Source organism: Cyanistes caeruleus, chromosome 6 (assembly GCF_971803275.1).
Source record: "Cyanistes caeruleus chromosome 6, bCyaCae1.hap1.1, whole genome shotgun sequence".
NCBI lineage: Eukaryota > Metazoa > Chordata > Aves > Passeriformes > Paridae > Cyanistes > Cyanistes caeruleus.
The window spans coordinates 60,394,728-60,408,872 of record NC_141706.1 but is presented as its reverse complement, the minus strand read 5'-3'; the positions used below and the strand labels follow the sequence as shown (position 1 = coordinate 60,408,872).

The window sequence follows — 14,145 nt, the reverse complement described above, 5'->3', positions numbered from 1 at the left end:
TTAAAAATAGATCATTGTGGCACCTGTTATTAACAATGATCTGTTCCATATTCCTGGTGACTACTGGAAGCAAAGCTCTGCAGAGAGAAGGATAGGGGCTTTTCCTCTTCATTACAAGGTAGTTCAAAATACAGGGGATTCATCTTTGTAGCTGATCATTAAGCAGGTATTTATTTTGAATAAACGCCCTGCTCCTGGAAGAGGGCTGGGCAGCAGCAGGAATTAATGGAAATGTTCATTATTTTTCCTCCAGTAGTAGCATATACCTGTTCTGAGTGATGATGGGAATAAATAATGGACATGCTGTTGCCTGGTGCCTCTGTGCAGGATTCCAAGAGTGCTTTGGGGCTTTTTGTCTCGTCTGAGAGGCAAAATTGTCGTAGTGTTTTCATTTTGGTAATGACATGGTACTTTACTCTTTAGACTGGTATCTTCTTACAGATCAAGAAGGTAAAGTGAAGCAGCAGAAAGCCATTAATTCATAAATTAATTCAGTACTTGGTCTATAGCCAGAGGCTTTTAACAAATGCACTTTCTGGAGGACACTTCCATCCTCTTGCTGCTAACTGCATTACTTGGGCAGCTCAGTGCTAAGGAGTAAAAATGTGTCCATCGCCTTTTCTTTGTCCAAGTTGCCTTTAAAATGGGTTAACTTAAATCAGTTTTCACAACAGGAATATGGTGCTTTTTTGGCAAATTGAGCCCATCAGTCTCAGCATTTATAGATAAACAGGTTTGTTACCATGGCATCAGAGCATTGTTGGAGAAGACACAGCACATGCCTATAGATGAATTACTGTAGTCCCTGTAAGAGGCATGGTGGGCTGGGTGGGAGGATGTTCTAGCAGTGGCTCTTGCCTGGTGAACAGGCAGGCTCTTGCCTGGTGGCAGGTCAGGAAGGCCTTGAAGATTGGACTCCTTGCTAGAAGTGGATTGGGCCCACAGAAACAGCTGTTTCCCCACCAGGATTTAATTTCTCATGTAGGCAGTAGCAGGCAGTGCTGCCAGCACTTCTGTCCCTTCTGGGTGCCCTCCACACTTTCAGAGATTGACAGAATAGTCTGAGTTGGACAGGACCCACAAGGATCATCGAGTCCAGCTCTTCAAGTAAATGGCCCATATGGGGATTGAACCCACAAATTTGGTGTTATTAACACCAGGCTCTAACCAGCTGAGCTTATCTCAGGGAACATTTTTGGATGCATTTTGCACCACAGGCTTTCCCTTCAAACCTGATTGCCTGATCCTTTTTTTAAGATAACATGTCAAGTTAGTGTGAATGAATTTGAGCTGCCTGTGAAGGAAGGCTCAGGCCAGTGAACAGGCCTGTAGAAGCCTCCTGCCAGTGAAAGGTGGGGGGAATTTAGATTAAATATTTTGTAAAAATTAATCCTTCTGTTTTCTTTTCCTCCAAGAGACCATGATAGCCCTGACTTTTTTTGTTAATTAGTGAACCAGATTTTTTTTAATGAGATGGCAGGCTGTCTCTGTCAGTCTGTTCTTTGGAAGTGGTCCCATGTTTCTGATTAAAATCTTTACCCTCTTCTGCTGTTCAAAGCAGAACACTTTTACTTTTTTATCTTTGCGAGTAAAAGGAGGGTTTTTTTAAAAGGAGAATTTTACTACTTGTAGTGTAAAATTTGTATTGGATGATTTTGTCAGTGCATGAGAAGTGGGAAATAATTAATGAGAAAGCTATGACAGAAGATAACAACTAATGGTTACCTGTCTTTTCCTTTAACAGGTGTGAAGAAAGTATTAGCAATAGTGTGTGATTTCTATGTGCTTGGCAGTCTCTTCTTTCTCCTGCACTAGACTTTTGCTTTTGGTCTGTGAGGGTTTTGATCATACATTTTTGAAAACTTGTTTCTAAGACCCTCTAGCTAAAGAGAGGCATACTATTTATTTAAAACAATTATTTCTCCACCTAATTTTCTTTTTAAAATAGCCATATACCAATCCTTGCTCTGTTCAAGGAATTTATTTTCTCTGGAATTAACCTATTGATTTGTTTTAAAAAAACCAACCAAACAAAAAACTGATACAAAAGAACACAAAGTAACACTCATGAAACATGATCCCTGAATGTTTAACTGAAATTTTTGAATTCTGTTTGTGTTTCTGTTCTGTACTTTATTACTAATAAGGTAGAAAAAATAAAAAGGTCTCTACCTAAAAGTTCTGTTCCAGAGCCTTCAGATGTATAACCAATAGAGCCTGAGTTGTAAATCTGTGAGATAAGTAGCCTTCATACCAATTGTAATCTCGGATTATCATGTATGTCTCCCTATTAGATTATAAGCCTTTAAAACCATATAGCTGAGAAAAGCAGTATATTGTGAAAAACCACATGGAGCTGGAGAGAGAGGCTGTTCCTGTTAGAAAGGGATTATTTCTCCCAGCTGTCAAAAGGAAGATGGACTGTGGTGGTTTTATTGTACTGCTGAAAGCATAATTGCTCAACAATACGAGAGCTCCTTTTGGGACAGGACTGTGTGTCTGCAGTTAAGCATTTTTCAGAGGGCACAGGATGGCCAGATTAGTGGTTGGATTTTTTGTCTGCTGTTACCAAGAGCCACCTTTGTGCAGGTCTGTAACTTGGTGCTCCTGGCCCCTCACTTTTGCCATGCTGAACAGTTCAGAGTTGAATCTAACCAGTGGTGCTAGCAGAAAACAAACACTTAAACATAATATTCCTGTTTGTTTTCCAAAAGTTTTATTTCTTCATCATTCTATTTTCCTTATTTACCTTTTTACTTTTTTTTTTTTTTTCCAGTTTTCTCTGTTTCTCCATACCCTTCCTTAAAGAAACCAAAGCAGGAATAGGAAGGATTCTTCCTTGACATTATTGTTTTAAGTGTGATGTCATTATATAGGGAGCAGAGTTTGACACTTTCATCGAAAGTAATCTGCCTCTTAGCTTAAGTGCTGGGAAAGCAAATATTGTGACATTTTAGAAAGTCACTGGGATAATACTAAGTGTCTTTCAAATACAAAATGGTAATTTACATTTGAATGCCTTGGTGTCTATTCCTGTTAGGAACAATTTCTCTGTCCTACTTACTTTAAAAGACCAAACACCAGGAAAGAATCAAGAGGTATTTTAGAGCAATTTAAATAATTTTTAACAGGCTGCTGTTTATAGTACTTACTCTGTTGCAAATGGGGAATACTTATGTCAGCCTGTTTCACAGGAAAAACTTCCTTGGAAGTGGGTAAACGACCCTCGGCCCCTATTTGAGATTGAATGTTTTTATAGCAGAACCCCCAAACATGCCATAAATCACACCTAATTCTACACAGCGTCTCTATCTGTGCTCTGCTGGAGTGGTCCATATTGCAGTACATGATTAGAGAGGGTGGATTTGGTGCTTCTCTAACTTTTCAGCTTCTGTGAAGAGCACACAGTTGGGTTTCAAAGTAAGAAAAAAATACTGTTTATTTGCTTTATTGATAAAATCCATGTGATTGTCATATATGGTGAGAAATAAGTGGTAGTTTCAAACTTCTAGAACTGGTGTGGTACATCACTTTGTTAAAGCAATTTAAAAGTAAAGCCTTCTGTATTTCTTGATATGTGCTGTTATGATTGAGCAGGGTAATTAGACAGCATATTGTTCACTAAACAAAACAATTTTGTTGACATTCTTGAATTATAGTGGTTATTAACTGACAAATCTCTATTATTCATCTTGCTGTATGCCTTAAAGATTGCTGCATCAGCAAACTTAACAAATATCAATGGACAGTGCTGATTTAGGGGAAGAGTGACATTTAATTGGTCCCCGTCTATGGCAGGAAAAGCCTTGTGTGGTTTATCATGCTGAAATTAAATGGTTAAATGTGGAGTTCATACCTAGTTTAAATATCTATGCAGCTACTTCAGAATGCGACTCTAAAGTGTTTTTAAAATCTAAGCAAAATCTCTTTATTTATTTTTTATAATGTAGTGCTTCAGGATAAGTATGGGAGAGCAGCTCTGGATTAGCACAAGGTTAGGAAATAGCCTGATGTTGTTCTTAGAGTCTTCAGCCAGATTCAGTGTCTTAGAGCTGCATTGTGCAGGCTCCTAGAGGACAACCCCAGCCTTAATCTAATCATGTTAAGCAGATAAAAATGGGAGGCAGAACAAACAAACAACAAAAAGAGAAAGGCAGCTAAATGGAGGTGGGAGGTCTGGGAGCAGGAACGAGATCTTTGGAGCGGAATTTATCAGCACCAGGCCCACGGGGCTGTGCCAGCCCAGGCAGTTGTGTTTGGCTTTCCTTGCCGTTGTGTGAGAGGACAGAGGTGGCTGGAAGGCCAAATCCAGCACGGCTGCATCGCTGCATGGAAGTTGTTTAATCTGAATGAAGGAGTGTCGTTTATTGCGTTAAAGCCTTTGCATGACTCACTAATAAACTTTCTCTTATCTAATTGGAGTGCTTTAGTAGGACGCAGTGTAACCTCAGCATGCTATTAAAGAAAAATTATATTTTCTTCTCAAGAAAAATGCAGTTACTAATTGAAAAGCTTATAATTCTAGCAGCAAATGAGGCATGAAATATATTGCCAAAAATACAGCGCCCAAAAACACTGGCAGTAAATATTTTATCTTGGTGCTAATTAAGAGCTTGAACTTAAAACTGAGCATTCTAAATTTGCACAATAATGAAATTAACCTAATGGCACCAGTGTAGCCTTAGTAACATGTACTGTTATTCTGGTGAATTCTCCACTTGCATGTTGCTGATGGTGGAGGAAGTTCATAGCTCTAGCAGTGAACAGAAATTTCTTCTTGTCTTCATTCTACCTTTTTATTTATTTAGAAGTCAATTTAGAAACTGAAGACCAAATAACAGCAAGCTTGTGGTTTCATTAACTGCAAGGAAAAGAGTTTAATGCAAGAAAAAAACTTGCACAATTATGTATTTTTCCCCTGCTCACTTGGTTTCTTAATTTTACTTTCCTCTAGCAGGATCTGTTTAATTAATTAGCTTTTCTATTAAAGTTTATCTTAAAAATGTGGTGGTTTGGCTCCTGTAGTTATTTCATTGGTTTTCTTTTGTTTTTCAGATCTCTGTTAGTAGCACTAAAGTGTACCCTTTATCAGGAGCATTTTCTGGCCCAAATTTGAAGGATAAACATTTATAACATCCTGAGAATCTTAAAGTAGTAGATATGATTTAAAAATAAACAGAAATTACACTCATCTCTCAACAGAATGTTTTGATGAAGGAAGTGGTGGCTTAGCATGTAGCTGTACTTCTGTAGCCTTTTTAGGCTGTGCTTGAACCCTGGCAGTGATGGAAGCCGCTCACTGCGTGTCCGTGCAGCATCCGACTGCGGCGGCTCTCCCAAAGGCTTTTGGAACAGGGTCTTCTCAGGGGGTGCCTTTGCAGTTTGATGTTCCCTCTAGTGTTTGAGGACTGGAAATGCTGAGTCTGATCATCATCAGACTGCTGCCAAATGATCAGACGGTCTCTTGCAGCTCCCTGGAACCCGTGGATGGGGTTTCATGCGGGAAAGTCAATAGGAGAGAGTGTGGGGGCTTGACTTCACTTTTGGTATATGTAATTGCTGCATTATCAAATGACTTTGGACATGTGCTGTGTTCTGGATGACCTCTAGAGTATGGGACCTGAGTCTGAATGGCTTCTCTGTTATCACATCACATTTCTGCTTACCTCTCTGGACAGACCAAATGTGGAGCCTTTCAAAGCAGAATTTGATTTCAGAGCTGCTTAGATGGCTATCTCCCAAGCTATTTATTGGTTTCATCAACACAGTAAATTGTCTCAAGTCTCCTAAAGAAGTACTTACAGAGATTTCTGTGGCTGATTAATTGCAACAGTTTGCTAGATAAGAATAAAGACAAATGATTATTTAAACCTGCTTATGTACCATGACTCTTTCTTCCTTGATTGTGGTAGAGTGCCAGCTGATGAAGACAGAGCGACCTAAACCAAACACATTTATCATTAGATGCCTCCAGTGGACCACAGTAATTGAAAGAACATTTCATGTGGAGACTCCAGAGGAGCGGTATGTTTCATTCATATTTAATGCATAAACTCCTTGCAAAAGCAGATGCAAGTGTTCAGCATTAATAGTGAGTCCTCTGCTGAAGCTCTTATTTATCAGATGATGTACATCTGGACTGAAAAGTGACAAATAATTTTTGAGTGCCTCAGTTTTAGTGTGTTTCCTAGTATAAAAATGATCCTAAAGGGGGATTTCAGAGAATGGATTTTGAGCAGTGTTTGTAAATGAATTGTTGCTAGGTTGGGTATCCAAAACGGACGGGTGCAGGTGTGTACCAGAGTACAGGTAGTTATTTCTGGAAATGTAAGGTTCATTTCTCACTGGAAGTGTTGTGGTATGTAAAATGAAGGGTTTCTGACCTGGGAGTTTCTGGAAGGATGAGCACAAGTGAAATATTCAGGCAGAGTAGAGTTGTATCAAAATAGTGACCTTTTAAAATCTATTTAGACACCCTATTTCTAAAGGAAAAGTTAGTTGTATCGTTGCTGATTGCTAATGTTTTATGCAAATTAGATAATAAAGGTGATAGTTATCTGCTGCAGGTGCAGATTTCTGTTTCATCTTTCAGGAAACAGAGCTAAGAGCTACATCCTGTGCTCTCATCATTGGAGAATTGATCTCTTACCTCCAGAGAGAACAGTTTTACAGCTCAGCTATAATACAACTACTGAGTATTTAAATATTTACTTGCTCTTCAGAAACTGAACTTAAATTATTCCAGTATCATTGCCCTAGGGGAGTGGGTATCTTAAAACCCTGGTCCTCCCTAGATATGATACTAGCATATGTTTATTTTGAAGACAAGTAAATTCTACTCAGTATTACTCAGTTATTTCTTTCATAGCCTTTGCATGCACTTTGCATGCTCTTTATTAGTGCTTTTGATTCTGTTACAATAATCAGAAAAAGGTTAAGTCAAATTAAGAAAAAGAAAAAGAAACTGGTCCTTGTTTCTTTTAGGAACTTCGTGGTCAGTGACCCTAAAGGGAGTGAATAGCAGTTTCCACTTGGGGGAAGATTGTATTTCAGTCTTGTTTTGTTCCCTCCTAGCCAATTAAGTCAGCTTTGTGACACTTCAGGGCTCAGAGTGTTAGTCACCTCTGTTGTGTACTCTTGAGACATAAAAGCTGAGGGTGAAATTCTGTTCTCTCAGAAATCAAAGGTACTCACTTCAGGAGGGCTGAGATCTCAACCAAGTCAGTAACAGAAGAGATATGAAGGTCAATATGCATTTAGCTTTCTATATGCCTTTAGAACTAATGTTTGATTTTTCGAAAGAAATAGAGAAAAGTGCAGAAGAAGTTTTTTGTAGTAATTTTGAATATAAAAATATGACTAGTAAATAAGGGGATGTGTTAGTGATGGTGAATAGAGCAATCTATGCTGTGAGTATAGGCAGAATATTCTGAATATATGGCATTACCTTGCTGCCCCAGACAGGACTGGATGAATCATGCACAATTCAGGCAAAATCCAAAACAAAAAATGCACAAGGCAGGAAAGACCTTATGTGGTGCAGTTCTTATTAAATAAAATTTTATGTTGGATACTTTTTCCCATGGACTTTGCTTCCTTTGGGGAATGATCTGCCTCTTGTATCCATTATAAATAGAAATTCACATGTTCAGATATGATTTTTAAAAAAACAACTTCATAGGACCAGTGAAAAATCAGACATAGATAAGGATGGCATGGCTGCACTGCAGATTGTGCACAGAGTTGTTCAGGGTTGGCTGTTGCTGATCCTGCTGCAGTAGCAAAATATTTTACCTGGGATGTCCTTAGGAGAAGAATTTAACCAGTCCCTAGAAAATACCAAGTAAAGCTATTCCCTGCATACATAAAAGACAGTAAACATGTTAAGTTTAGGTAGTCTACTGGATGTGTCTTCAGCCCCTGAGTGTGTCTTTAAAGCCTGTCCTGAGACCCTGGAAGCCCTTATGAGTTGTATTCTTTATGTTCAATAAATTTGCAGTGAAATTGAGTGAAGGCCAAGAACTTTCACTTCAGTAGCTTCCAAAGGTGTGAAATCTCCCAAAGGACACTGGAGTGGAAGTGGTCTCCATGGGAGTTTAAGGGGTCACTTTTAGAGCATGGGTTGCTGAAACAGCTGTGGAAACTTTATCGTAATCAAGACCTGTGCCTAAGATGAAATGTCACTGCTTTTGCTGACATTCTGCTGAAGTTTACACAGCAATTGCTGTACTAATGTCATCATCTTTACAACAGAAGAATAACCTAAGTGTTCTGAGCTTTAATACCTTCTCCAAGAACATCCCTTGCCACTACAGCCACTAAAATTCAGGATACGTGTGTGAAGAGGTATCATAGTGCACCTAGGAGTTGGATGTGTGTTTCAGTGCACCACAGAAATGTAGAAGCTGACTTTAATTGCTTTTGTGCTTCATGTAAGCCTTTTGCTTTTTGTTTTTGGCAAGTCTGTTTTGGTTATGTAAATCTCTGTATCACCAGGTTATATCCTGAGCTGTTAACTGAATGCCCATTAGAAATTCTGTTATCCAAAAAGCCTTGTATGATGTCCAGACTGGGAGGACTTCATTTGTCTCTTGTTTCTAGTATGAGTAATAAAGATTTTAAAAATGCATTTTTACAGTGCTTGGAAATGCACATAATTCATCATATCTTCCATTGATTCATCAGAGAGTATTAGTGGCCCTGTATCCCTTGGTGATCCTTGCCATGGCAGGTGGTAATCTAAAGCCACAAGTAATTAATGTTTTTGCCTATATTTTACCAGGGAAGAATGGACAAAAGCCATCCAGACAGTAGCAGACAGCCTCAAGAAACAAGAGGAAGAGATGATGGATTTTAGATCTGGCTCTCCTAGTGATAATTCAGGTGCCGAAGAAATGGAGGTTTCTATGACAAAGCCAAAACACAAAGTGGTAAGTGGGCATAGCAGGGATGACTGGTTTTTAGGTCTTCTCAAACATAGACAAGAAATAGCCATCAAACCATGTCTGTTGCCCTGTCAATTACATGATTTGCTGTAGATGCAGCTTCTGGAAGAAACAATTGCCTCAGCAGAGCAGAACCTGAGTCTGCCAGAATTGAGTTCACGTGTGGCTTTCAAGGCCAGCGCAGGTCTGGGTTTGGTTTGCCTGTTTTCCTGTGATACAGAGCCTGAAACCAAAGCTCCGACTGGACCTTGTGACTCTAAACCCCTTGTAGGTTGGTGCAAATGTATTCTGGTGGATTTGCAGGATTTAGGGTGGGTCTGTGGATTTAATTGCTGTGGATTAAGGGTTTAGGCTAACTCCAGCCAGCCACTGCAGTGTCTGTCCGTAGTGCTCCTACAACTTGGGGTTTTGCATTAGGCACTGCGTAGTCTGAATGCAGAGGGCCAGCTAAGAAATGGCCTTCCATGACATGAGTATGTACCAAAGGAGATCTTTGCCCTGTTGAGCCTTTTTAAGCATCTGTCTTCATCTTCCCTTTATTTCTTTCTACCCCACTGAGCTCTTCTCTTCATACTTCTGTTTTCCAAAGTATCTCCACCTGTTCCTGCAAATGGGAATTGATAGAACATTTCCCCATGTGAATGCATTGTCTGTGGAATTTAGGTGGGCACTTCTTGTGTCTTAACTCAGCATTGTCACCTTCACCCACTTTCATAAGCTTGTTTCAGTTTTGTGAAAACTGATGAAGTTTTTCTGTAAAAAGATAGCCATCCACCATTCACTAGCCATTCGGTAAGAGAATGTCAGTACTTTCTGAGTGATGTGGGTGGCTATTTTCATGCCACTCTGAGACAGAGTTTGCCAGTAGGCTTCTGGGTCTTCGGCTGAACAGATCCTGCTCTTACTGAGCAGTCCTCCCTAGAAATGCAAGAACCACCACATTCCTCAAATGGATACAGTCTTCTGAAACAGTGACTGTCTTCTCTTCCTGGACATGTTAGTGGGGATAAAAAAAATGAATATTGAGGTCCTGGCATCAACTGCATTGAACAGTTTAGCAGAAAATCTCCTCAGCCAGCTCTAGGGAAGAATATGGAAAAGTTTGCTGTTGGGGGCATCTTAAATTTTTCCCAGACTGAGGCTGCAGCAGCCTTTGGTTGTCTAAATCGTATTGTTGCCATGTTGGCAGTGGTCATTGATCTGATGGTACAGTCTCTGCTCAGCCTCTGATTCCTCCAGTGTTTTTCCTCATGGTGAAACAAATAAGAGCAAATGACAGCTGCGAGGCAGTGTTAGAGACTGGAAAGCTGTGATGTCTCAAGACATTTTGGGTGCATGTGTATGGGGGAAGGGGACAGTTGGGCCTTGCCCTGGTGAGACAGTGAGCTGCCCCACACCCCCTGGAGCTGTATCCCGGCCCAGCAGAGCTGCCAGTCACTGGCACACCAGAGGCAGTGCTCCATTCTCCCCTAACCCAGCTCCTGAGTGACCAAATGAGCACATGTCCCACCTGGAGGAAGGGCCCATGAAGGCCAAAGGGTTATTTAGGGCTGAACACAAGGCCATCACCTTGTCTAGAAGCTATCTCTTCTTGGAGCTTCTATCTGAACAGGGCTGGAATTCAGAAGTTGTAGCTGTATGTGTGCTTTTCTATATATTTTCTGTCTTTTTCTCCTCATTCCCTCTCGTTGGAATATTTTGAGTAATTTCCCATTGAATGGATTTAAAGTTTGTTAAGTGGAATGGTCCAGGTTAATGCTGTGAGAAGTGTTTTATGTTGATTGGATGTTGTAGTAAAGCTTTAGCCAAAGTTGCTTGATTGTTCTAAAGTTTGCCAGTAAACTTGTGTGTTATTTCGACCTCATGAGAATATCTGGTTGGTATTTCTCTCGTGTATCCAACTCAGAATAAGAAGGTAGTTTTTGGTCAAAAACGGTGTTTTCTGGCAAAAAAGATCATGGAATCCCAGGTATAAAAGGTTGATCAGACACAGACATGTGGTATGACAAAAACTGCCTGAAAATGCAGGTACTTGTGGAGAATGTTAGAACTTTGTCAAAAGAAGGGAAAAAAACATCTGGTAAGGGTTCCACTTCGGAGTCTGTAATGGCTGCCCAGAAAGAATGAAGCACGCGTTGGAAGGGCTAGAGAAAGAGCTGGTGAAGTTGCAAATTGCCTTGGAGGCTGAAACAATAGCTGGCCTCAGGGCGGAGTGAGAATTAACAGCCCAAAAGCAACTGGCCCCAAACCTGAGAAACCTGTTGAACAACTTCGTGCAGAACCACGGAGCTTTAGAGTTGCAGATTAACACCGTTGAGGAAGGTGTGGAGGATGAACCTGGGTCTTCAGCCTAGGGGAGGAGTTGGGCCTCCCTGAAGGTGATTTGAACCCCTCAACTCTTTGGAGGAGTTTGATGCAACAAAGCCAAACCCCTCCCCAAACCATAAACTCTGCCCATCAGTAAAAAATAAGGAGGTGGAGCTCTCTGAGCCTGATGTCACTGGTGTCACCTCCCTCTACTCCTTGGAGGAGGGGTTTGACTCAGCAAAGCCAACCCTCACTGCCCCCACCCCAAGCCCTGCTATCAAGAGGCAGAGCCGATGGTGATATCACACTCTGCATCAGAATTGGTTAATTAGCAATCATCCTCAAGAAAATAAAACTTGAGAATGTTTTGAAAATTTCACTGATGGGGAGTGAAATAAAGCTTTCTGAGGAGGGAACGTCCTGTGTGAAGAGTTTAAACCTGTTGATGGGAAAAAACTCATCCCTCTCCCCACTCCAACATGTGGTAAAATTACTGGGAGAGTGAGGGAGTCAGTGGGCTTCCAACCAGTGTATGGGAAACAGCTGGTGCCCTGTTGGCCTTCTCCAGTGTTAATGTTATTTATTGCAAAATTTAAGGATCTAGACTTAGACAAAAAACTCCCTGTGCCAACTCCAAAAAGTGAGAGAAGGTGGTGAATTCAAATATCCTTGAAGTTTCCCTGTATTTGCCATGAAGCTTTGCAAACTCCTCCTACACTGCCTCCTCCTGGCAGCCGTGGGTTTTGAGCCTTGCCTGCCACTAGAGGCCCGAGGTGGAATTGCTGCAGAATCTGTGATTTCTTGGGGAAAAATTACTTCAGCCATTGTGCAAGGTTGTTGTTTTAGTCTTGGTAATAACTCTGCATGTTCAAGTATATCCTGACCAGCCAGAAGACTGGGTGTATGTCTGAAAGTGGAAGAAAGCTGTTTAAGCAGAAGTGCAAAGGACTTCAGCTACACTCACAGCTGTGAGATCTGTAGCTGGAGACATCTAAATTAGTCAGCTCTGGACAAGGAGGAGCACAGAGGGACTGTATTGGACAATACAGTAAACAGTAAACCTGTTGGAGATAAAGCTGCACTGAAATCTGAAAGCTAAAATGAAATACATTAAATGGTTTATTTATCATTTTGTGTTTTCAGAGCAGTGTTCCCAGTTTTCCAGCACAGTTGTTTGCTCCTGGATTAGTTCACCATCCTAGCAGGACCTTTTACCTAACAGTTGTAGTAGCAAGTGTGGTTTCAAAGGGGTGAGCAAGAAAGAAAAGGGAGTGGTGTCTTTTTCCCTAAGGACCACTCTTACATCACACACATAGAACAAATACATATTACTGGTTGGCTTTTGGACTGGAGTCCAAATTTGAAAAATTAGATGTAACAGAATAATGTGGATCCATTGAAAACAGTTTTGTCTGAGGTGAATAGATTTCAAAAGGATGGCTGACTACTCTAAGTCAAGTTGGCTACATGGTGCTAAGAATGCTCATCAGTATTGTTAAGGTATTAGATAACTTAAGTTTCATTAGTGATGGTTGCATTTTTGATGTGTTCTAAGATCATTTTCACAGACTGTTAATTATTCCATGAAGCTTTCTATAGCAGAGAACACAAAAGAGTCCCAAGTAGGTGCTTCCTGTCTTTGAAGAAGGTCTGAGTGGGACTAAGTTTTCTCCTATGTGTTCCATGAGAGGATGAAGGGGTGATAGGACAGAGGAGTTGCTGTCCTTTGCTACATCAAGTGTTTACATGTGTTTTTATCTTGAAAGGTTTTAAGATATTTATGTTCATATGTGTTTATATGAGTTTTTTGCTGCTGTGTTTTGAGATGTTCGTATTTTCCCTCTGTTTGCCATAGTGAGTGGGGAAGATTCCTCTCAAGTTTAGTTTAGGAGCTCACATACAAGAATTCATATAATGATGGAAATCATTATATGATACTCAATACTCAGTGCAGAGTATAAAGTTACTGTATTGAGGGAAGCATGTGTAGTAATGGTAAGCAACGTGTGAAGCATGATTGTACAGAAGAAAGGGATATTGAACTGTTGGTGGCCCTGGAAGGAAGGAGAAACAGGGCTGACAATGGAACTGGAGCTAGGAAGTTCCAGCTGTAGATGAAGAAGATGTAAGTGATTAAGAGAAAAAAAGATTGGAGGTTTGAGAACTGCTGAAGAGTCTGATAAAGTTGGAAAGTATTTGGTCCATACCAAAAATAAATAAAATAAACTTTGACTAAATAAACCTTGACTAAAATTATGTGCTGAGGAGGTTGGAGTAAGAGTGTTGTTATGTATTGGACCCCCCCCCCGAGACAATTCAGACTATGAGGTAGTAGAAGCTTACTGAATGTTATTTCCCATGGTTCCCACTGACCTCTTTCTCTTTCCCTGGGTACAGGTTCTAGTAATCCCCCTGAAACCTAATAGGTGGGAGGGAAAATGGTGGCAATTTGGGACATGTGTATTTGTTTAGGTTGTGCTGATACCTGGACCTGTAAAATGGACTCCAAAAGGCAAAACAACCTAACTATTGATCCTGACAGAGTTTGACAAGGAGTTCAATGTATTGCACTATCAAAAAGTCATAAAGAATCCTAAATTGCACTTGCCAAGCTGTTTTGGAACCCAGCTTACAAGTCCAGCAAGTATCAAAACTAACTGTATAAAATTACCTAATGGTCAAGAATGCCACACCTCACAGAAAAGGAGTGCTGTCTCAAGGAGCACATAGGAAATCACAGACCAAACTTGTTGGACTCTTGGGGCACTGCAGGTGAAAGAATGGTTCATGAACTCTTCCCCTGGATCCTGATTAGCATCGCACCTCACCTGCAGTCTAGAGACTCAGGGAGTGGGGAGCAATAAACTGCATAGGGGAGAATATTAACTAGAAT

At 40.5% G+C, this 14,145-nt stretch overlaps 1 protein-coding gene across 21 annotated transcripts in view; it reads left to right on the top strand.

The window, feature by feature from the left end:
• Positions 1 to 14,145, top strand: part of AKT1 (AKT serine/threonine kinase 1) — a 77,828-nt gene that overhangs the window by 39,531 nt on the left and 24,152 nt on the right. For all 21 annotated transcript variants that reach the window (XM_086895947.1, XM_086895951.1, XM_086895952.1 and 18 more), the window contains 2 exons: positions 5,913 to 6,024; positions 8,783 to 8,930. In XM_086895947.1, coding sequence (XP_086752073.1) covers positions 5,913 to 6,024; positions 8,783 to 8,930 — 260 coding nt within the window. The remainder of the gene's footprint in view (positions 1 to 5,912; positions 6,025 to 8,782; positions 8,931 to 14,145) is intronic.